The sequence below is a fragment of the Podarcis erhardii genome, assembly GCF_964252035.2.
Source record: "Podarcis erhardii genome assembly, chromosome: 9".
Taxonomy (NCBI): Eukaryota; Metazoa; Chordata; class Lepidosauria; order Squamata; family Lacertidae; genus Podarcis; species Podarcis erhardii.
Window position 1 is genome coordinate 39,898,110 of NC_138512.1, and position 24,313 is coordinate 39,922,422.

General features: G+C 44.6%; 1 protein-coding gene across 1 annotated transcript in view; it reads left to right on the forward strand.

Annotated features, from left to right (window-relative positions):
• The first annotated feature begins 5,160 nt into the window (after positions 1-5,160).
• The window catches only part of DCHS2 (dachsous cadherin-related 2), a 102,105-nt gene continuing 82,952 nt past the window's right edge, over positions 5,161-24,313 (forward strand). The window contains exon 1 of the mRNA XM_081875162.1: positions 5,161-7,957. Within this exon, the coding sequence (XP_081731288.1) occupies positions 6,137-7,957 (1,821 nt within the window). The 5' untranslated portion in view covers positions 5,161-6,136. The remainder of the gene's footprint in view (positions 7,958-24,313) is intronic.

A 24,313-nucleotide genomic window follows, 5' to 3' on the forward strand; every position in this document is an offset into this window, starting at 1 on the left:
AATCTTCCATCACCTGGTGGTGGGATTTGTCTTGAGGGGAAAATATGTTCTCCAACTATAAAGTAATTTTTTTTTTACTTATATTGACTCTGTACCATCTAAAACGGATTGCCCATCTTTCTAATATAAGGACTTTATTTGCAATGCCCTCTGCCTTACAAGCTACCCGTATCTTCTGATTAGAGTGAACCAAATAACGGCTTGACTTTTAAAAGAGTGAGCAATCATTGCCCAGCATGCTACAGTCTGTCAAAGTGTTTGTGTGCATCTACTCTGAGGAAGCTCTGATAGGAAAACAGGAGGCTGGTTCATTTAGCTCTGTATTGCCTGGACTGATTTGCAGTTCTCCATTCGTACATATCTTCTTTGGCACTTCCAGAAAGTTATCTCTGGTCAACGAAATGTGTAGAATGGATCACACTTATTTTCAATTGTTCATGAAAATATGACAAGAGTTATGCAACACACAGCATGACTCACAATATTGACAATGGATTTTCACTACAGATGTTTGCATTTTAAATCTCTGCTGTACCAGGAACACTTTTCAATGACCACTTACCCCCTTGCCACCCAAACTTAAGCACATTCACTCAGCAGCAAGTCCTGCCCATGTTAACTGAATTTACTTCCCAGAAATGTGCAAAGGGCAGCAACTTTGACCTCAGTTTCCCATCTCTAAAATGGGACTACAACCTATACTAGCAAGGCTGAATGAACTAATTACTGTAATGAAGCCTCATTCACGCACTTAAGGACTACAGGGCTTGCAATGGCAGTCTAATATTACAGAACGCATAATTTTGCAATGGTGTGTTTGTACAAGTCAAGCAGAACCCTTCCCTAAAAAACCCCCTCTCCTTTTAAAGTATTGTAATTTCCCAGCTGGGGAACATATATTCTCTTTATGTGGTTTGGACTATTATTCGGTTAACTATACTGTTATATCACACTTACCTCAGTGTGCCGTTTCCGATGCTCAGCAGGAGTTTCTCTTTCTGGGGTTTTCATAAATAAACCATGCCAATACGGGCCACATTAATCACTTGAAGGAAGAGATCTTAACTATGGGAGGGAGCTGCAGTTTGAGTCTGCTAATGGCTCTGTACAATGATTTAATAAAATTTGTAAAGTGCTTTGGCTTCGATGTGGTTGAGAGGTTATATTAAAAATGCAAGATTCTTATCGTTATGGACATGCTTAGTCTGGAGGATTAGAAATCACAGACCAACTACATCTCAATGAAATTGAGGTACCGGGGGGGGGGGACGGGGGGGACGGACAGGACAGGACTCAGAGACGGTTAGAAACCTTCACATAACTAACATTGTGTGGCTTTTTCTCCAGCAGAATTAAGAGATGTGGGCTTAAAGCACAAATAGCCCAAACATTTAACCTACATCTTGGTTTGTTTGTTTTTTATGAACTGATATTTAAAGCCCTAAATGGCCTCGGTCCAGTATATCTGAAGGAGCGTCTCCACCTCCATCGTTCTACTTGGACACTGAGGTCCAGCGCCGATGGCCTTCTGGCGGTTCCCTCACTGCGAGAAGCCAAATTACAGGGAACCAGGCAGAGGGCCTTCTTGGTAGTGGCGCCCGCCCTGTGGAACACCCTCCCACCAGATGTCAAAGAGAACAACTACTACCAAACTTTTAGAAGACATCTGAAGGCAGCCCTGTTTAGGGAAGCTTTTAATGTTTGATGTATCACAGTATTTTAATATTTGGTTGGAAGCTGCCCAGAGTGGCTGGGGAAGCCCAGCCAGATGGGCCAGGTATAAATAAATTATTATTATTATTAGACATAATGGAAGTCTCTGGTTCAAATGTCGCCTCTGGCATTAACTCACTAGGTGGCCCTAGGTGAGCCACTCTGTGAGCCTCAGTCTCCACATCCACAATATGGGGAATAATACTGTAGGAAGCTGCTTTACACCATCAGATCACAGGGCCCTCTAATGCAGGATGGTCTACAATGACTGGCTGCAGTTATTCAGGGTTTCAGGCAGGAATATCCCCAACCCTACCTGGGGATGCTAGAGATTGAACTTGAAACCTTCTGCATGCAAAATAGATGCTCTACCACTAAGCAGTGATACAACTCCCAAGATGTAATAGGACTTTTCACATTCTTCACCAGCAAAAGCAGCTGAGAATAGTTCATTAATAGAAGCTGCTCAGAGCCAGTTTCTTACCTGGGGCATCACAATATTTCTTCCCACCACTGAATGGCATATTTTGAAAATCCCTTTTCTATGAATCCCATATATTCTCCCCAAGTCAACACTGCCATCTTGGCAACAGCTCATCCAGGTTTCAGGTCAGGTTGTCTTCTAGCCTTACCTGGAGGTGCCAGGGATTGGTCAACCTGGGGACCTTCTGCATAGAAGATGTTCTGTTGCTCCACAGCAGCCCATCCCAAGTATTAAATCTTATAAGAATGTAAGAAGAGCCTGCTGGATCAGGCCAATGGCCCACCTACTCCAGCATCCTGGCCTGCTCTCACAGTGGCCAACCAGATGCCTGTGGGAAGCGTGCAAGCAGGATCCAAGCACAAGAGCTCTCTTCCCTCTTTGTGGTTGCCAGCAGCTGGAATCCAGAATTGCAACTGTGGAGGCAAAGCATAGTCATCATGGCTAGTAGCCATTTATAGCCGAGACTTCTGGGTTAGCGCCTCCGGTAATGGCTGAATTCCTCTGATCAGGAGGAATTTGCCTCGTGGAAATCTGGGTCTGGCCACCATGGCGAAGGCGGAGACCCACTAGAAATCACAGGCGGCTGAAGCCTGTGAACGTGGGATTCGGCTGGCACCTTTTGCGTAGTCATCATGGCTAGTAGCCATTTATAGCCGAGACTTCTGGGTTAGCGCCTCCGGTAATGGCTGAATTCCTCTGATCAGGAGGAATTTGCCTCGTGGAAATCTGGGTCTGGCCACCATGGCGAAGGCGGAGACCCACTAGAAATCACAGGCGGCTGAAGCCTGTGAACGTGGGATTCGGCTGGCACCTTTTGCGCCTCCCCTACTCGCGGGGAGACCCAGTTTCGGGGATCCGGAGCGACGTGGGGTGAGCGGCATGGTGCTTCGAATTGACTGCTTCTTCCATGGAGTGAAGCCGCATAGCTGTTGCCGGAGAGCGCTGACTTTTTCCTGTGGACAATTTGATCTTAAAGCAACTACCCGTGAGTAGAGCTGAGAATTGAATTTTTAAACATCTTAATTTGGTCCCGAAATGGGGAGGTCTAAAACAGGAAGTCCACCTTCCCCTTTTGTAAATAGATTGAAGCAATGAGGTTGCAAGCTGAAGTCTCGGAAAGCCTATTGTAAAGGACTAAATTTCCATCAGTAAAAAATACTAAACCCCCCTTGGTGGCAGGAGAAGAGCGGGGAAAGTTTTGGACTGAGTATACCTGCAGGAGAGAGCGAACAGAGTTAATATACCACCGCTCCAATCCTGGAAACGGGCTGCCAACAGGACTGACCGTGATTAGAACGTTCACTGACAGTTAGTTAAATAAGAGGAATACATTGTTTCCATGGTCTCCGTCTGCGTTTAAAAAGGAGTAAAAGTAACAGAAAATTTAAACTAACTTTATTGTTTGAATTGAGTTTAAAAGGACTAATACAAATAGAAACTGTTTCCCTCTAGAGGAACTGTTTCCCTCTAGAGGAAGCTTTTGAAACTGTCACAAGAGTTGAGCTGGGGGAATTTCCAGCTGCAAGATAAAAACCTGTGAGATTCTGGGGACCTTGAATCGGTTAAGAATGTTGACAGAAGAGGCCTTAGTGGTTGTGTTATGTAATATAAGTGACTCACTGGAACAGCTTCACAAAAAGGTGGATGTGGTAACCACTAAAATTGACAATTTGGGACAAAAAGTGAACACCAATATAGAAAGTATTCAGAAACTGACACAGGAATCTACTTTGACATGGCAAACTGCGGAGAAGGCTAGGGAGAAAGTTATTGCCGTTGAACCTAAAGTAACACAATTGGAGAGAGAGAGAGTCCCAGCCTTACAGATGCAATTTGATGATCAAAAGTTGATGCCTGCTATGATTGAATTTAAAGAAAATCAGATTTCGAGGATCAGAGCCCTACCTGAACTGGAGAAGGAAAGTTTGATAGATTTCCTTACACAGGAATTTGATGACTTTTGGGACCGGGACTTGGGTCAAGAAGAGGTTAAAACTGTGAGGGCTCTCGGACTTGGAAGAGGAGGGAAAAAAGAGAAGAACAAAATAAGAGACTGTTGGAAATACCAGAGGAACTTAGAAGAACAACAGTCAAGAGTGGAAATTTTGAAAGACGTCCTGAAATACCTTTTGGATTTTAGATTTAACTATGGAGATTTGGTTGCCCTGTCGAGAAGGAATAAAATCATCTTTAGGTGGGAGTTTTCCCGAGATCTACTCTTTAGCCTCAAAGGAAGGAAAATGAAAATAAGATCAGTGGAAGACAAAGTAAAGTTCATGTATAAATATGAAGAAGACTCACAGAAGGGACTTGGAAAAGAGTTAAGAGCATCGGACAGAAGATCACCAGGTTGATGGACTATAGGGAATTGGCGGATATGACTGGCAGAATCCGGGACCAGGGAGAAGAGTCGGTGGAAGAAGATTGGAAAAAGTTTAAAGACTATTTATAAAAATATTGTAAAATTAATGAGTGTTAGAAAAATGTTGGAAAGGAGCTATATGGCTTTAGTAGAAATGTTACAAGGAATTAAGTACAAATAGATTATTAGAGTATTAAAGGGAAAATAAAGTTAAAATATGTTAAGACAATTATATATTAAAGGGAAAAATAAGGTTAGAATATGTTAAGATAAATTACAGGACAGAAAACAGAGGAAGATGGAAAGGAATTGCTGAAACAGTTAATTAAAGTGGAATACAAAAAGGGAGGTGTGAGGAGGTCGTTGAAACAAGTAAATGAAAGTTAAGATACTGAACTTATAAGATGTGTTTTAAATTGTGTTTGTTTGCTTTTGTTGATTTAATGTTTGGGGGTTGGTGTTGTGTGGTGTTTTTGTTTTTGTTTTTGCATTGTATTGTTTTGTTTTGTTTAATTCTTTGTCTTTCTTTTACAGTCTTTAAAATGTTAATAAATATTTTATTTTTTTTAAAAAAGTAGCCATTTATAGGCCTCTCCCCTCCTCTAAATGGGCTTACAGGGCTATTGTTAAGGCTAGTAACTAGCCAAGGCATCTAAAATGCTTTGAATCCTTGAAAGTGCTTTACAAATGTTAATAATGATGATTCAATAAACTGGTTGTGCACAGGAAATTCATGGAGTGTGTGTACAGTGTGTGCAGAGAGGGTACATTTCTCCAGCCAGTGCGATGTACCTTCACATGCCATCATTTCCTACCTAATCCATAAGTTCCTAATGGGCTCAGGAATGACTACAGACCTACCGCTGCTTTGTTAGTATTCCACACCATTGCTTCGCAGAGAGATCTTTCCAGGGGGGATCCGGCTCGCGTTTGCGTTGCTGTTATTATGAGCTGGGGTTTGCCTGCTCACCGGCTGGGCGCCTGCCCGCCCCCCCCCCCCCGGCGCGTCACGGTGCTCCCGGCTGGGTAATTAGGGACAGCCCCCTGCTGCAAAGTGGCTGTCGCCGTTTCTCCCAGGCGCGGAGTTTGCCCTTGCCTGCTGTCACATGGGGAGGGGGTGTGTTAGCAGCTCAGAGACGCGGAGAGGAGCAGCCGGAGCAAGGCTGCAGCAGCAGCAGCTAGCAGAAGCCAGCAGCAGCAGCAGCAGCAGCAGCAGCCGCCTGAGCAAAAAGGCAGGGAGCTGTCCTCTCTCCTGGCTGCCTCCGGCACTTGTTATTCCCAGCCTGAACTTTTATGGGTGTGCTGGAAAGGAGGGTGAGGAAGGAGGTTTCTTTCTAGAGGAGCAGAAGGGCTGCAGAGCACCTGATTGCAAACGATGAGGCCGGTCGAAGCTGCGCGAGGCATTATCAAAGCGGCCAGGGAGCAAAGGAGCGCCCGGCACCGGCTGTGGTCACTGTGACTTGGCTCAGCCACAGGCGCGCCTGCCTGCTGGGAAGAAGAGACTCTGCGCCCAAGAAGAAGCCGCCCCCCGGGACCCTGGCTGGGTTTGCTGGTGAGACGGGCGGCGTGAGAGGAGCATGGAGCCCCGGCCACCTGCCCCCGGGGGCAGAAGGGGGTGCCGGAGGAGGGCGCGGGAGTGGCTGATCCCCCTCTGGCTCTGCGTGTGCGCTGCGGGGAGCTGCAGGGGGCAGGTGTATAAGCTCAGCCTGGCGGTGGACGAAGGGCTGCCCGCGGACACGCTGGTGGGGGACATCAGCGCAGGGCTGCCCCCCGGCGAAGGGCACCCCGGCGGCTTCTTCCTCTCGGAAGGCAGCGGCGAGTCGGCCGTGTTGGCGGATTTCCACGTGCACACGGACACGGGCATCATCCGCACGGCGCGGCTGCTGGATCGAGAGCGCCGGGCGCGCTACAGCTTCGTGGCGGCCACGCTGCGGGGGGAGATGGTGCAGGTGGAGATCACCGTCAGCGACGTGAACGACCACGCGCCGCGCTTCCCGCGGGACTGGGTGCGCCTCAACATCTCCGAGCTCAGCCCGCCCGGCAGCGCCTTCCGCTTGCCCGCTGCGCGCGATCCCGACGCCGACAGCTTCGGCACGCAGGGCTACTCGCTGCTGCCGCTGGATCAGGACCCCGATCGGGAGAAAGGTCCGCTTTTCCAGCTGCGCTACGGGACCCCGCCGGATACCCTGGATCTGGTGCTGCTGCGCCGCCTGGACCGGGAGCGGGCGGAGACGCACCGCCTGCTGGTCGAGGCTTGGGACGGCGGAAGCCCCCGTCGGAGCGGCCGCCTGCGCGTGGAGATCCAGGTGGTGGACGAGAACGACAACGCGCCCGCCTTCGGGCAGAGCGAGTACCGCGCGCGCGTGCGGGAGGACGCGCCCGTGGGCAGCTCCGTGTGCCGCGTCTGGGCCAGCGACCCGGACCTGGGCGCCAACGGCGAGGTGCGCTACAGCCTGGCGCGCCGCCAGGGCGACCCCTCGGCCGCCTCCTTCTTCGAGGTGGACGAGCGCAGCGGGCTGCTGCGCCTGCTGCGCCCTCTGGACCGCGAGGCCCGCGCCCTCCACCGCCTGGCCGTGGAAGCCCGCGACGGCGGCGCCCAGCCCGAGCTGGCCACGGCCCTGGTGGCCGTCGAGGTCCTCGACGTGAACGACAACGCGCCCACCATCCAGCTGCTCTTCCTCACCGAGGGCGGCGCCAGCGTGTCCGAGGGCGCGCAGCCGGGGGACTACGTGGCCCGCGTGTCCGTCTCGGACCCCGACGGGGCGGGCGGCGTGGCGCTGAGCCTGCAGGGCGGCAGCGGCGCCTTCTCGCTGCGGCCTTCGGGTGGCGGCAGCGGCGGCGGCGGCGGCGGCGTCTACTTTCTGTGCGTCGAGGGGCCCCTGGACCGCGAGAGGCGCGACGCCTACGAGCTCCGCCTGGTGGCCGTCGACTCGGGCGCGCCGCCCCTCTCCTCGCAGCGGGCGCTGCTCCTCCGCGTGGCCGACCTCAACGACCAGGCGCCCGCCTTCGCGCAGCCGCGCTACCGGGCCGCCGTCTCCGAGGCCGCCTCGCCGGGCACCGTGCTGCTGCGCCTCAGCGCCGCCGACGCCGACCAGCCCGGCTCGCCCAACGCCCAGCTGCGCTACGCGCTGGGCCCCGACCAGGCGCCCGCCGGCGCGCTCTTCCAGCTCGACCCGCTCAGCGGCGCCCTCAGCGTCCGCGCGCCTCTGGACCACGAGCGCCAAGCGGCGCTGGAGCTGCTGGTGCTGGCCCGGGACCTGGGCGAGCCGCCGCTCTCCGCCTCGTGCGTCGTCAGCGTGGCCGTGGAGGATGCCAACGACAACGAGCCCGTCTTCCAGCACCAGGTCTACAACGCCAGCCTGGCCGAGCACGCCCCGGCCGGCCACTGCCTCCTGCAGGTAACGGGGAGAAAGGAAGGGCGGCCTTGGCTTCTGGGTTGTTTGGAGGGGCATGGGGGGGGGGGGTTGCAAGGCCCTGAAGCCTGACAAGGTGCACCTGCTGAAATTCCTTCCTCTGCAAAGGAAGAGGACCTGCTGGTATAGGGCGGTATGCAAATTTAATAAATGAATGAAATACTTAACGGCCCTAAGAGGCTGCTCAGATGATGTGGAGAGCCAAGGGATAGAAGCCCTTCTCTCCATTGCATCTGAGAGGCCTTTGCAGGATTGAACCCCACAAAGGAAATGGAGTTATTTGACAGCTTGGGAAGAAAATTCCTCAGGGGCCCTGGCAATACAAAAAAACACAATAAACAAATACAGTGGTACCTTGGGTTACATACACTTTAGGTTACATACGCTTCAGGTTACAGACTCTGCTAACCCAGAAATATTACCTCAGGTTAAGAACTTTGCTTCAGGATGAGAACAGAAATTCTGCTTCGGTGGCGTGGCGGCAGCAGGAGGCCCCATTAGCTAAAATCGTGCTTCAGGTTAAGAACAGTTTCAGGTTAAGAACGGACCTTCGGAACAAATTAAGTACTTAACCTGAGGTACCACTGTAACTGTTTCTGGCCCTTTCATTACACTCCAAATCAGCCTCCTGAGGTGACGTTCTGCCTCAATCTCCCACTTGGCAGGGCTGGCCCGCCCTCGCCATGTGCAGCAGCCATTGCAGAGCAGATTGCCCCTTTTGCATAGCAGCCCGAACTTACTTTGTCTGTGCAGGGATATGTGCAAAGTGTGATCCCGTGTGTAGCAGCAGAGAAGTACAGCTGACTGGCATTTGTGTTGTGGGCCTGTGCCCCTGAGGTACCTAGCAACACTCCTGGATGAATGGTTGCAGACAGTGATCGCAACAGTTTCAGCTGGATTCAAACAAAGAGGAGAAAAGGGTGACATCTCCAAGGGATGATTTGGTTTGGCATGATGACAGCCTCTTTGACACTGTATGTTTAAGTAAGTGAGATAGCAGTGACAATTTCCTGGAAAAAAGATTTTTCTCTCTAGGTAGTGATGATCTTGCTGTTGGACCATGGTCTGGCCAAATAGCTCTGCCTTTTAAGTCACACAGTGATTCCTTCACTACATCCTAGTTATTTGCGTAATTTAATATTGAGTCTTCAAATAAAAAGAACATTGCTAAGGAAGAATAGTTTCCTCCGGTTATAGCTTCTGTGCTGTTCCTTTCCTTTGTGATTCCTGAATACCCTTCTCTCTTGATAAACTGTCTGACTAAGCTTGGTTATGGAGTGAGAATTGGCATTCCTCCATTATCCAAAGAGCAGGTGACTTCATATTTGGGTAGGGTGGTAGCCACTTGCAGCTGATTTTATGTTATCAAAGTATCATGACTCCTTTTCCATCTTCAAACTTTTGTAAGCTCCTCAAGTGTTTCCATGCGCTGCTCTGGTTTGCCAGAAGCGGCTTAGTCATGCTGGCCACATGACCCAGAAGCTGTACACTGGCTCCCTCGGCCAATAAAGTGAGATGAGCGCTGCAACCCCAGAGTCGTCCACGACTGGACCTAATGGTCAGGGGTCCCTTTACCTTTACAAGCTGTGAGACCATCTTATTCTATTGACAAAACCAAAGTTTCAGGGCTAAATTCTCGCCTTGCTTGTAATGTGTGTTGTAGTGGACTTTTAAGTGTACAAAATGCTGAAACTGACTTAATTGTATATGAATAGCTCAGTCCCAGGGACTTGGACTGAATGAGTGAAGTTCAGTACTGTACTGGCGTTTACATTTCCCACCCCCTACAAGCTCAGGCAAACAATTTGCAAGAGATGCATGCAAGTGTTAATTGTTCACTTATGTGCTCTCAGACCATTCACTGAATCCTTAGTGCATCCCTGGGGAGTCCTGCGGCTGTCAAAATGGCCCAGTTTGTTCTGCTCATATGATGATTATGATGGTGACCTACTGTTGCCTCTCTTCATTCTCCTGTTATGCACTACAGTATCAGCACTTGTGGAAATGTCTGTTTATAAACGAAAAGTGTAGCCATCAGTTCAAACTCAGCCTAAACTCAAATTAGGCTTTAAATGCAGTTTACAAGCTGCATTTAAAAGCTCAGTGTTTAGTTCAGTGTTAAAATCTAGGGTGTGAACTTGAATAAGAGTGCATTGAGTCAGATCCTTGCAGTCGCAGAGATGCTCTGTGTAATTGCCATTCATTGTCCTCTGCTTTGATAAAAATCACTATCCCCACAGGACTCAGCTGACCTAAAGCCACCTTTAAATTTCCACTCACGGGTGTCAGCAGCTCAGTAGATCACACTCTTATTTTTAAATGAGGTCCTCTTAATCTAACTGGTGGTAAGCAGAGGTTGTGGGGAGGTATCCAGGGCTATAAAAGTAAGGCAAGCTTATGAGAGACCCTAGTTCACTGTGCTTAAGGGAAGCCGCAGCTGACAAAGTGTCAAGGCAAACAGTTTAGCAAATGGACAAGTTAAGGCCCTTTCCAAGAAGAGGTAACCCACCTTACAGACCCCAACTTTACACGTGAACAAGCCTAATAAACAAACAGTTGTGAAGGTAGAAAGCAAGCACTGGGCACGAAGGCTATCCAGTGTACCTGTCTGGTGGACAGAAATTACAGGTGAGGGCTTGGTACAATGAGCTCCTGGTTCTTGGGGGACAAATTTGTTCCCTTAGATGGCCAGGTTGTTGGCCTGGAAAAAGTTTGTGGTGTCAATCTGAGGATGAGGAGAATTATATCCCAGAAGGGGCCCATTCACTGAGGGACGTACTGTTACCCTGCTGCACAAAGGAGATGCCATTGGTTATCAGTGGCCACTAGGCATGTTATCTGAATGCTGTTTCCAGAATCAGAGGTAGCATGCCTCGGAATGTCAGTTGCTGGGGATCAAGAGAGGGCAATTGCCCCTTTGTCTTGCTTACGGGTTTCTCAGAAGCATCTCATTGACCACCGTGGGGAATAGGATGCTGAATTAAATAGGCTCTGTCACAATGCCAGCAGCAGTGTGATCCTAGCAGGTAAGGAACTTATTGGACAAGATCCATATTGCAGATGTGCATCGGCCAAGAATGTGACTTATGCTATCGATTTCATTTAAAATATTTTGTTGAAGTTTTAAATACAGAGAAACAACTTGGGGTTTGAAGAAGCTAAACACTTGTACAGGTGGTGTTGCGGAACTTATTCCCATTTGTTCTGCTATCAGTCTTCACTGCTTTGATGGTAATGATGCTGTTTGGTTGTGGAGGTCTTCCACAGGCATTCCTATTATTGGTCGTCCCTTTGCATTGTATGCAGGTCCTATTGACTTACTCCTTGGTAAGCATGTATAGGGTTGCTGACTTGGTCTCCCTTAATGTATGGCTGTCAGATTCTTCTTCGGAATTGCCCTTAAGCTTGTGGTTGGCAAGAGGTGTGCAGGGCACTGGATCAATAGAATGGAGTAGAAACTACATCAGTAACAGCATGAATGGAGCAGATATATGTGACTGGACAGGCTCCAAACCGAGTGGAGTTATTACCACAGCAGAAAGCCAGGCCAACAATGCACTCTAAAGGAAATATTTCATCAGTAGAAGAACACATTACTTGCACAGGGAAAGTTTGAGTAATTTCTATAAGCACAGCCACATGCTAGTTGTTCTTACGCATTTTGAAAGGGCCAGATATTTTCCTTGTCTGTAATTAATGAGCACCATTTGGCAGAAAGGTGGGGTGCAAACTTAACAAATAACTGATATAAACAAATACAGATGTAGTAATTGAATAATTAAGCTCTGGTGTGCTGTGAATTATGAAATAGTGTTCTCCTAATGTGTTAAGTTTGATAAGGTGGAGCACTGCTCTGAAGCAATCCAGACAAATGTGATAAGATTTTCAGATTTTGAAAGGTTTGTTGGGAGCCGCTGAATGTCGTTTGAGCCTCATTTCCATATCTTTTCAGGTGAACTGTATTGTTTGTTAGTGTGGATGTGGTGTCCTCCATGTATGGATTCACCTACCTTAATGTAGGTCTGACGATCTTTTTAGCCTTTCCCTGAAAATCTACATATTTAGTTGCTATTGTCAGGAACTTTCTTGACATTCAACCCATATCTACCTGGCTGTTAACTTCATTCTTGCTTCTTGTGCCATCAGTGAATCCAGCAATCAGTTGTTCTGTCTTGAACCTGAGGCCTGGAGGCCAAATGTGGCTTTGCAGGCATCTCTTGGGACTCTCTCTAGGCCAGTCCTGCTCCATGCCTTCCTTGAAAACTTTTGCCTGATTGTAATGTGCTTTTGAGCTGTAGTGATGCATCTTCCTTGCTTGGGTGGAGAGGTGTGTATGTATAAACCTCAGATTCATATTGTACAAAGGTAAGCGTTACATCCATCACTCCACCTACTTCTGCCTCTGGCTTCACCAACCAATGGCGTACGGTCCCTGGAAGGTTCCCCACAAAGGAATGTTGCCCTTGGATTGAAAGAACTTCCCTGCTGCTGCCATAAGCTGTTAGCAAATTGTTAAATATTTTCTGTGCTTAACCCCAGGCAGATCCCTCAGCTTTTTGCTTTCAGAATCGCTTTGTAGATCTTTCATGACCCATAAAACTCTCTCTATGATTTAATGTACCAAGCACTTTATCCTGCTTTGTGTGAGCTGATAGAATATTTTCTAAGTTCTGCAATGGATCCAGTGTGTTCTGTTGATGATATGTAGATAATCTTATGTTTGATTTTATGAAGTGTGTTGCCATATAGATTAATAGCGCAGTGGTGGGGAGCCCTTTTCAGCCTGAGGGCATCCTTCTATGATGGGCAACTTTCAAGGGGCTGCATGCCAGCTGTTGGAGCAGGGGGACAGCGGTAAAAGTGGATGAGGCCAGAGGCGAAAGATGGGAGGGGCAACAACTGTGAGTTTTTTTATACAAGCCGCATTCCAGCTGGACAAAAGCCAGAGGTCTCTCTACCCCCCCCCCATCTATCTGTGCTGTTGCACAAGGCACATTGTCACAGGTTGACACATTTCCAACCAGGCAAAAGCACTTGACGAAGATCTAAAACTGGACCAGTGAGGGGTTTAGCTTGAGGAGAGTCCTGAGGGCTAAAGGGAGGGAGGCCCAGAAACTGAGGTTCCTCTCCCCTGCTTATAGGGAAACTTAATTTACACCATCCCCAGGTCTCTAAATGCTGGATTTAGATCTACGTGTGGAAACAAAAGAATTGATGTAGATTCCAGAGATCAATATCAGTGTTGTAGATCTGAGGAGTATTGAAGCCAGTTGCTAATTTATGGTATAAGCCAGAGTTTCGGTGACTTCAGATGCTGCTGCCCACATTCATTGTCCAAAGCCGAAGTGTTGTATTTCCATGGGGAGATGTGTGTGCTACAGATGTGGAAATGCTATAAGCACAGTCCTTTATGGGGGGAGACGGTCTCAGCTTGGGATAGCCTTAATAAGCGTGCAGAAAGGACAGTTCGCTCCTGCTCACTTTCTCTTGTTTAGAACATCTGAAGCCACTCAGGCCAGCATTTCTTGTAAGCAGACCTTGGAATCTTGTTAAGATTCAGCTCTATAACTCTAGGAAAGGAGAAGCTGCTCTGACATCCACCCTTGTTCCTCCTATAAGAATAGAACATTTGCAGTCTACTGAAAAAGAAGGCATGTCTTTCAGCATGAAGATAGTGTGGGGTTTTTACCAATAGGCAGCGCTCAAAGCTTCCAGCAGCACCAATGGAAATAATTTTAAAAATAAAATAAAATAAAATAAAAACATGCAAATTATGCATAGTGCTTGCTGTTGGCGAAACCTCTGATCAGAAAAGATTCCATCTGCATGCAATTTTGATATAATCTATTTTCATTTGGGTTCCATGGTGTAAGAGATTTAAAGTACTTTTTTTTTTCTTTAAAAGCAACGGGACAAACTTTTATTGTTGAAAGGCTGCAAATGTTCCAGACGAGAAGGCAGGCAATTGTAGGTGGCTTTGCACTAAAGGTATTCCTAGTCTGTCAAAACCATTATGCCCAGGCACAGCAGTAAATGTATTTCATCACCCCTACTCCTAGTGATTGGACAACTGTCCAGAGCATCTTTGTGAGATGCATAAGAACCTGTTGAACCTCTATGACAGACAGCATAGATACTTGTGTTTATTGCTCCTGTCATTATGCATGTGTATGTATTGGAAAGGTTTCTGAATCTGGGAGACTCATGGAATATGAAATAGAGCCCTGGGTAATGGTTTTGTAGCCTCTTTGTGCCATGTCTTTGTGCAATAAGGTTTTAATTATACCTCTTGAACATTGCCATAGGCTTAAGTAGGGGTTTCTTTTTGTTTGCAGATTTTCATAATTAAAAATTGAGCATTTTCGCTTTTGTAGTTTTTATACTTTAAAAAAACCAGTCCTTTTGGATGAATGGCAAATTTATTAATTTCCCCCTGAGCATCTCAGAATTCCATTGAACTTGCTCCATGCTATTACTATTACATTAATAATGTTAATCGGATTAATAATGAAATATCTGGGTGGTGTTTTTTTGTTTTTTTTGCCAAACTAATGCAAATATTTAAACAGGGAGAAATCATTGATTCCAATGGGTGTGGGGCAATGCTCTGCTCATTGCTCATTCTATGCTGTGTCACTTGGTACCCTAATTTACATTTTACTGAATTCCCTGGTCCATGACTTGAATTAAGGTTCAATCAATTGGCTGCGGCAATATGACCTTCCCAAGGTCATTCTCTTTTCTGCTTACAAGCCAATCTTTTCTTGTCACCGTAGTCTTGATAAACACACATTTTGAAGTGGAATTAAAAGACAGCCAAATATATCTCATTAGCATTTTCCCCCTTGAAGTTAATGTGCCTTTTCAGATTTAAATAAATCTTCCACGTCTACATTAAATCTTTCTTGTGGTGCTTTTATACGGGTACAGTGACATTTGACCCATTGTTTCAGCCTGTTATTAGCGACCATGTACTGAGGAAAAAGTGCTGAAGCTAATTCATTTTGTTTCAGGCAGTGTTCTTTTAAAAAATACAAGAAATTTAATGGGAGTAGTTGTGGTATGATTTCAGGTTCATTGTTACAACTTCCAGAGGGGTAGTTTGTTGCAGTAAAAACAATAAAGTCTGGTTGTACTTTAAATATTAATTACATTGCCCAGGACCCAATTTCCTGTTGAGCTACCTGTTGATTGAAATCCTGCTACCTAAGTAGCAAGGAACCTTTCTCACTTTCAGAATGGCCTTCACACGAAGGCCCACCAAGCTCCCTCATTACTATCATTTAGATGCCAGGAGAACACATTTCTGTTTCCCCAGCTTTTTAAGTTTGGTTAATGTTTGCATTTTTAACTGAGAGCAGAATTGATCTTTTACTATCAGTTTGAATGGACTGTTGCTATATAGTGTGTTGTGTTAGTATGCATTATTTATTTAATTATTTGCTGTTTTTATGTTACGTCTGTTATATCTTACTACTTTGTTAGCTGTGCTGGAAACTTATGTTTATATATTCAAGATTACTGTATTATTATTATTATTTTGCACTATAGCTCTGCTTCATCAGATGTAACCATACCATGTTATGGTTAGTTTAGAGCAGGGCTTCGTGGTCTGCAAGCCTCAAGCTGGTGGTCTGTGGAGTGAAGAACGGGGGGAGCAGCAGCAGCCCCACCATTCTAAGGTTTTGCACTGTATGTTGTTGCAGGATAGAACTAGGTTTTCATCCTCCCCACTGCAGTTGGCAGGACGGCCTGCATGCCCCTTGTCTCATGCTGCTTTTTCTTTCTGAGTCTACTTCATTTTGGAGGCAGGGAAGATTTACTGGATGTGGAAAGTCCCTGAGAGGAGTGAAAATGGTAGCAGTGTCCTTTGCCATCTAACCCTAGAAGGCAGGTAGCTGGCCTTCAAGAAGGTTGTACTTACATGTTCTCTCCATGATTGGCATCTGTTCTGGTGGTTCTGGTGGCTCTTCCCACTCTCCCTTTCACTGTTGGTGCACGTGTTCCAGGAGCCTGTCAGTCAGTCATTCAGACAAGCAAGGGCTTGACAAACTGTGCTGTTAATTTCCAATTGCAACTGTGCTCGCTCCAATCTCCAAAGTGTCCTCCCTTTGTTTTGTAGCTTTAAGCTATTGTGGTTCTTGCCCTGCACTTCAAAGTGGAAATCTCCTTTCTTCCTCAAGAGTCTGGATGTTCTCAATGTGAATGATATTGTCTGCATCAAGGGACTAAGATAACAAGGGATAAAACTAATGAGAGGTTTCAGAGCTCCAAACCATGATGCTTGCAAGTAAGCACTATAGAACAACTATTAGGCTTCCTTTTGAGGAAAGGTGCATGGGATCAAGCTTCTAAGGCTGCAGTCCTATACACACCTACAACTGATCTTGGTGGAGCCTATTTCCAAGTAAATACTCATGGCATCAGTGTAACAGAATTCAGATTCTAATCCAACAAAATGCAATAGAAATAAAAGAAGCAATAAAAATTCAATTACACAGCATTCAGCACAGTGCATTGCAATTGCTACAATAGACAGAAAATTCATCAAGTGGTCTGCCAACAATTTTCAAGTGGTCCATGGGCGGTGAAGGAAATCACTGGTTTAGAGATATTACATCCTCGTCTCTAGTTTGGATTGGGGGGTAGTGAGGTCTGAGAGGCTTTAGGTTGGATTCTTGGCTGCTACAGCTGGGTGTTGGCAAAAGGTATGACAGTTTCATTTCTTGGGATGCTGTTTAAAGCAGTATTTTTTGGCAATTACTGACAACACAAGTTAGTCCAAATCTGCTTGTTTCCTGAAACTTCAGCTTTACACTTTGTAAGCTTTGCCATTATTGTCACTCCTACCGTGGCAACAAATTCACGTTAAACATTCTCTATTTCTAAGAGCAGTGATTTAAAAAATGCAGCTTAGGGGAATGGGAAAGCTGAATAGGATTCAGGATTGATCTTCAGTTTAGTTGATACTATTTTTTTACCTCTCTCTCTCTCTGTTTTTCATGGGCAGTAATTGCTACATGGATTTGCAACAGTATTATGCTATGCTTCTGTTGATAAGCTATACAGGGCAGGCATGGCCGGAACAAAGACCTGTTTTCTTCTTAAAACTCCAAGCCAACCTTCTTAAGTCAGGTACAAATGAACATGAGCAGATGAAAAATCATGGTTCAAGAGGCAGAGACAATTGTCCGCAGTACTCCATGAACCATAAACTAGGATGATCTGAAAACACATGTAATAATAATAATAATTATAATAAATAATTTACCATATTTGTACCCTGCCCATCTGACTGGGTTGGCCCAGCCACTCTGGGTGGCTTCCAACAGAAAAACATAATAGAACATTCAGTTAGCTGCTACTTGTGAAACCCGTCTTCTTCTAGGGCTGTTATGAAATCTGTCCTCCAGTTTCTTAGAAATTTTCTTCCTTGGCCAAAGGGGCTTCCATTTTCATACCTCATTCTTGTGGTACTGAGTTTTGAACTTGCCTTAATGGTGTGAGGTGGGTTTTATTTCTTTCTAGTAAATACTTCTCTAGTACTCTGCAGCTTTCTTGGCTGGCCAGACTTCCTGATCTGAAAAAAAAAAGCCCTGTGAGAGAAGTTAACTCATGATGTCTTCCCCTCTACTTTGATTGCCATGGGGGCACCTGTGAAGGCTACAGAGTAGTGGGATGAATTGTAAAATGAAAGAAAGGATCCCCACAAATTCTCCACTCATGAGAATTTCACTGAATTTCCCCCTCCTCTTTGATACTTTTAAAATGCAATTTATTTGTTTACTAACTGATGCAGAATGGTTGGTGGGGAGAATGCAGGATACATTTTTGGCAGAATGCTACCTTCATTAATCTCCAGTTATCTCTGTTTAATCTTTACTCCAGATTGGAGAGTTCACAGGCACACAGATGGTGGGCCTCTTTCCTCCCCTCAACTTTTTCTGAGTTGATTTCTGCCCCCAGTTGATGACAACCTCTGGCTTTGTCTGTCATAACCTGAGGAAAGAGAGAAGAGGCATGGGTAGATCTTTCTTTTTTTAAGTGTTTGTCGTCTGGACCATAGGTATTTGCTGGACTGGACTGATTAACAGTATGCTTCATTTAACAGAATCCAACCCTGGGTTCCTGAGCATCTTTTGTACACTGTTTATGTCCTCATTGCCTCAAGATTATTTACCTGATCCAAATCTGAGACAGGCATTCCACTTGAACATGTGTCCTTGCAACCTCTGCAAGCTTGTGTGTGTGAGAGAAGTGCTTCATTTTTTCTTCTTCATGTGCCTGAAATAAGCTATGATAAATCTCATCCCTGAGGAAAGGAACTAAGAACAAATTAAACCCAGCACTTTAGAAGGTAAACAAACAGAAATAAAAAAGAGGAATTGGAAAAACAGCAATGGCACCAAATAATAAACAGAAATTGATGGTCTCTTGAACATTTCATGGTATGCACAGAAACAACAAATAAGACTTTATTAACATTTCTAATAAAGGCAGCTGATGTTCATAATGCTAATGTCAGCCAGGTCAGCATGGGTAATAAGTTTGCCTTTTATCTTAGAAATTTGTTATAGATTGACAGCCTGAGCAGAAACCCAAAGCTGCTATTCTTTCTAAATGAGGGCTACAGAACATTTGCTGTAGCTGTTCTGCAGCTGTGGGACAGAGAGTGTATGATCAATAGGAAAACAATGTCCTTCTGCTGACTTGTTTGATGAGCACATAGTCACATTGACTCATTAAGTAAGTTTGACTGTGCATCTCACCTCTATTCCTAAAGCAGGAGTAGGGAAGTAGATCTGGTTGGTGTGCTGGATCCTTATCTTCCCCCATCTCCTGCAGGTCAAGTATGACGGGTGAGGGTGGCTAACTATCAATCATGTGATGACATAATGATGTCACAAGTCAAGCATGTTAAACCAGCAACAAAGCCACAAAATTATTTTGCTTCATTTCTAAAACAAATTTAGTAAAATAGCAAAAATCCTTTTTTTTCTTTTAAAAAATTTGAGAAAATAAATAAATTCTAAACTAAATAGCTCATGCTCACAGGTCCCCCACCCCCAATAAAAACCAGCACCTGGGAATCTTGTTCTTCATACTCCAAAATCCTGTATGGAGTAGTTTGGTAAAATGATGTTTACTATACATTTGTAAAGTAATTTATGTACAGGCTGTGATATACTTTCACTTCTGAATAGCCTTTGAAATGTTATGAGACACAGTAAAAAGTAACATGTTTTATCTTATGCCAATAACCACTCAGTCTAATGACGTATGTGGTGATGTGATAGCTTTTGTATGAAGGCAACCATAAAATGTATTGTATGACACATGGATTTTTAATACTGGTTTAGTTAATTTAAGGAATCATAAACTCTATGATAGAATAGACGTATTATATAGGATCCAGCCCACAAAACTGTTAAAGCTGAACTATTAGCACGTGAGATCAGGACTGGAGAAATTGCCTATGAGCTGGTATAAAAATGTGGATGGGGTCAGCTCTGCTCCAGAATCTGTTTTGGGGTTTTTTTTTAAAGGAAAATGTGTAGGCACCATCCCCGTCAAGAAAGCTTTATTTATTTATTTATTTATTTATTTATTTATACCACCTTTCTCCCAAGTTGGGATTCAAGGTGCCTTGCAATGTGTAAAATACAAAGCAATAAAAACAAACTAGCTGAAAACAATAATTAAAATACATCAAAACGCACTTAAAATTAGCATTGTCTGACCTTAATTGTCGAAGGCCTGTCTGAATAAGAAAGTCTTAGGCTGCTGGCAGAAGGATAACCAAGAGGGAGCCAGCCTAACCTCTCTTGGGAGGGAATTCCATAATACGGGATGAGCCACAGAAGAGGGCAGGGCATTGGATTGGATTGATCTTTATTACAGCCATTGGCCCATCACACAACAGTTTCCCATACCAACATAATATACTTAAACCTTAAAGAGGGCAGGGCAGTTATATGAGGATGAGGCTAGGAGAGCAGGGGGCAAAGAAAGCATTAGGCCAGGGCTGGGGAACCTATAGTCACCCAGTTGTTGTCTGCCAGCATTGCCAGTGGTCAGGAATGGCAGGAGTTGTGACCCTTCAGTTGCTATTGGACTCCCAAGTTTCCAACCCCTGTTCTAGGCCATGGAAGGATTGCTTTGCGCACAGTGAGGTTGTTGACATTAGCTGCTGTTTTGAGGGTCCAGAAGTCAAAAAGGCCGAAAACGGTCGGGATAAGTTAATGCATTTCTCTCACTGTTCACATAGTCCTGTTGGGTTGCCATGTTTTTCAGTTCATGGTATATGATTTATGACTTCTCTTATGTCTGCTCATGACATAAGCACAAGGTCACTGTGCAGCCCATGTAACATCATGTTTTGGTGATGATGTGTTACCATTACTGTTGGTGTGCTTCTCACAAAGTAGTTTTCACACTGTTTCCCCTCTAATGCATGGCAGGTAGGACACTGTTATTTATATAAATTTGCTGCAAATGTGTGCACTACCAGAATGGATTCAGCAAAGTTCAGTTATTCATGAAATTAGAATGTTTTTAGAGAATTCTCTTCCTGAAAACGTAGACCCAAACCCAATATTCTTTGTACTCTTCTTCCTTATCACTTCTGCTGTGCTTCTGAGAGTGCAAAGTGCTCTTTTTTTTTTTTTTAGCAATTAGACTCTTCAGACTTTTTGGAGATGAAGGAATTCTTGAACTCATCATCATTATTATTTTTCTGCCCGCAGAAGCAAAGGACCGATAAAGCCTGAATTTGCAAAGCATATTCGTTTGTATTCCTAAGATGAAAGTTTTCAGTGTCCATTAAATATTTTGCTGACTTAGTGAATCTAGATTAATGGCTAAAAATAGAGTTTTGAGAGAAGTGGGCAGGAAAGGCTTTGATTAGGTGAAGAAGAGGAAATACGATGGATGATGAGTCTTCCACAGTTAGCGCTTAAAAAAGACAAATCTCCCTGGAGAATTCCACATTCTTTTAGTGTGCCATAAATGTCAGGCGCAGTCGAGACCACAGAAAATGGATAGTATGGAACGTTCCTAGATTTGCCTTAAAGAAAGAAGGTTGAATTCTGTAACTGAGTAGCAGTGATAATATTCTTTCCCTATATTTATATTTTCCCCAAGAGGCATAATAGGCAGTCAAAAGCTGTTGGTTTGTTTTTTTTTACACATTTGTAATCTTTGAGCTCTTAGCAACATGTACCTTAGAAGAGTTCAGAGGTGGATGAGTTCAGAGATTGTAGCAAGTATTTTTTTTCTAGGAAAAAAAATGGGGGTATTCAAGCCCATCTGGAGGTGCCAGTAGACTTTGTTAGGAAAAATACAGGGCTCCTTACCTTAATGCTATGCTTTTAATTACCCTTCCCCCACCCATTTCCCATTAGCTCTGCAAATGTGGAGTTTGGATCATTTGCTCAGCCTTTAAAGTCACTCTGCTCCAGCTCAGGAATTATCCCCCTTTAATTGCCTCTCACATTTCATGGTCCGAGTCAGGTACTTGCTTTGATTTAGCAGAGAAGAGTATTGGATCTCTTAAGAATTCTAACAGCACTATTTCACACGCATTTGTGTTCAGGAGGTTGCTTCGGGATTTGGAATGAAGTGGTGCCATCAATATGCTGATTACATCCTATTTTGTTTCTCTTTTTTGCTGGATCCAGAGTTGAGAGCAATGGATATCCGATGCAGGGATCAGTGGGCCAGGAGGATGCTGTTTAACCTGTGTTGTGTGGTGGTTGTCTGTGATCCATTCTGAAAAATTAGAAATGTCTTCCAGGTGCAATTTAGCATGTTAAGTATTTACCAAAAGCTCTAAATGGCCAAGACCTCAGATTATTTGAAGGATTGTCTGTTCCCTTTCAACCTGCCTGATACTTAGGCCTTAAAAATCAACAAAGTAGTTCTGATCTTTTTACCTTTTACCACCAGTCTTTAGAAGCTAAGGCAGATGTTGACAGAAGAAACCTATAACTCACACACCCTAGGCATCTTGCCAAAGAATGTTTAATTAAGGAAATGCTGCTATTATTTAATTATTTTAAAGAGTTTTTAATTAATATTATTTGTTTAGATGTCAAGTTAATATGGTACAATTGCATCTTCATAAAAGGGATGTGGGATTGGACCTGTTTTGTTTCATTAAAAAAAGCTGTTTTAGAAATGCCATCTTATAGGTACAGTGGTACCTTGGGTTAAGAACTTAATTCATTTCGGAGGTGTATTCTTAACCTGAAACAGTTCCTAACCTGAGACACCACTTTAGCTAATGGGGCCTCCCACTGCTGCTGCACCGCCACCACGTGATTTCTGTTCTCATCCTGAAGCAAAGTTCTTAACCCGAGGTACTATTTCTGGGTTAGCAGAGTCTGTAAACTGAAGCGTCTGTAACCCGAGGTACCACTGTATTTTCCCTTGTAAAGATTATGGAATTATGAAATATGCTAACCAAAAATGATGACTAAAAGGTAAAGGTAAAGGTAAAGGTAAAGGACCCCTGGATGGCTAAGTCCAGTCAAAGGTGACTATGGGGTTGCAGCTCTCATCTCACTTTCAGGCCGAGGGAGTTGGCGTTTGTCCACAGACAGTTTTCCAGGTCACGTGGCCAGCATGACTAAACCACTTCTGGTGCAACAGAACACCGTGACAGAAACCAGAGTGCACGGAAACACCATTTACCTTCCTGCCACAGTGGTATCTATTTATCTATTTGTACTGGCATACTTTCAGACTGCTAGGTTGGCAGGAGCTTGGACAGAGCAACAGGAGCTCACTCTTCCGCAGGGATTCGAACCGCCAACCTTCCAATCGGCAAGCCCAAGAGGCTCAGTGGTTTAGACCACAGCACCACCCACTGCAATGATCAGTATAAAACAAAAGTATTTATATTCTACTGGTCTATGTACCCGGGACATATATGGTCCTTAGCACTGCAGTTTTGTCCTGGGAGATTTCTTTCCAACCTTACATTATCCTGCTATAGCAACCTTGGATTAGAACTCTCTTACCCGCTCCCCCTTTTTTTGTCCAGCCATGAAAATCCTTACAGTGTTTTTCTTACTTTTGTCTATTGGAAACTTTGCCATGTAAACACCGTTGCTGGTAGGAAACCCTTTACTTTCTTCATAGCTTTGAAGAACCATGGGTGCAACTAAATTAAGACCACTAGTTTTGAAAACTACTTCCTCTTAAGAAAAAAAGATGTTTTTGAAAAATTGTCCCTTATCAAAGTTTGAAAATGGCTGTGACCATTCATCTCTGGTTTTCTTGTCTCTTCCATTTCCTCTTTTGGGGCCAAACAAAACATTTAAAAAATGTAGACCAGACTTTGCTAATTCTTAAGATTTCTGTTGCTTACAATCCAAACTTTTCCATAAAGGTCAGAATATTTTTAGACCTGTGTACTTGAAATAGTCCCTTCACTTTGAAGTTTGGATTATTTTAAGCATGAAGCTGTTAATAGTATTGCAATTCCTTTTTTATATACAGAACAAGCAAATGTATGAATTTCCAGACCTGACACATGTCTTAGTCTCCTGCGGTGACCTTGGAAGGCTTTTCTATCATGTTTTTCTTCCCCCCTTATGTAGGGAATTGGATTGTCATGCTTGTGTCTGCTTCACTTCCAGTGACGGTACTTACATCTGGTACTTGGAAAAGGGTGATGGGAAGGGCAGTTATTTAAACCTCCTAGACATGCTTGAGACAAACAACTTGTGTATGCTTTATTGTTCTTACCAATAAAAACAAATGCATATGGTTCAATGTAATTTCCAAAGTACTGGATGTACATTTCCACGCACAGAAACTATTTAAAGCTGTTGCACATTGAGTTGTTTTTTCTGTACATTCCATTTGTCCTTTGCTTTGAAAGTACCGATAGACCTGAAAATAGCCGTCCAGAAATTATTCTAAATAGAATTGTCTGTAGCATTCACTATCATTATACCGAACTCGGAATCTGCAGTGATTTTGGATGATACAGTGCAAGACATAGAATGATGCAAAGAGCTCTAATTCTGTGTTGGTGCACTTTAAATCTGATGACAGGATTGGACCTGCTTTGCTGTCATGGCATGTTTCGGTAGGTAGTGGTGTTGAGACAGGGAGAACTATAAGCACCTGGGATTGTTGCTTAGCAACAATCTCTTGTGCTCTTTGCTGCTTGCAAGATATCTGCAAGCAATAGGAGAATGTGCAGGCCACGTTGTTAGGCAGTGGCCTCAAATAGCTGCATCAGGTGAGTACATGGTAAGAAAGGTAGATAAAAGTCTCACTTTTTTTCAAGGGCCAGATAGCTTTCAAGCACACATTTTGTTGGGAAGG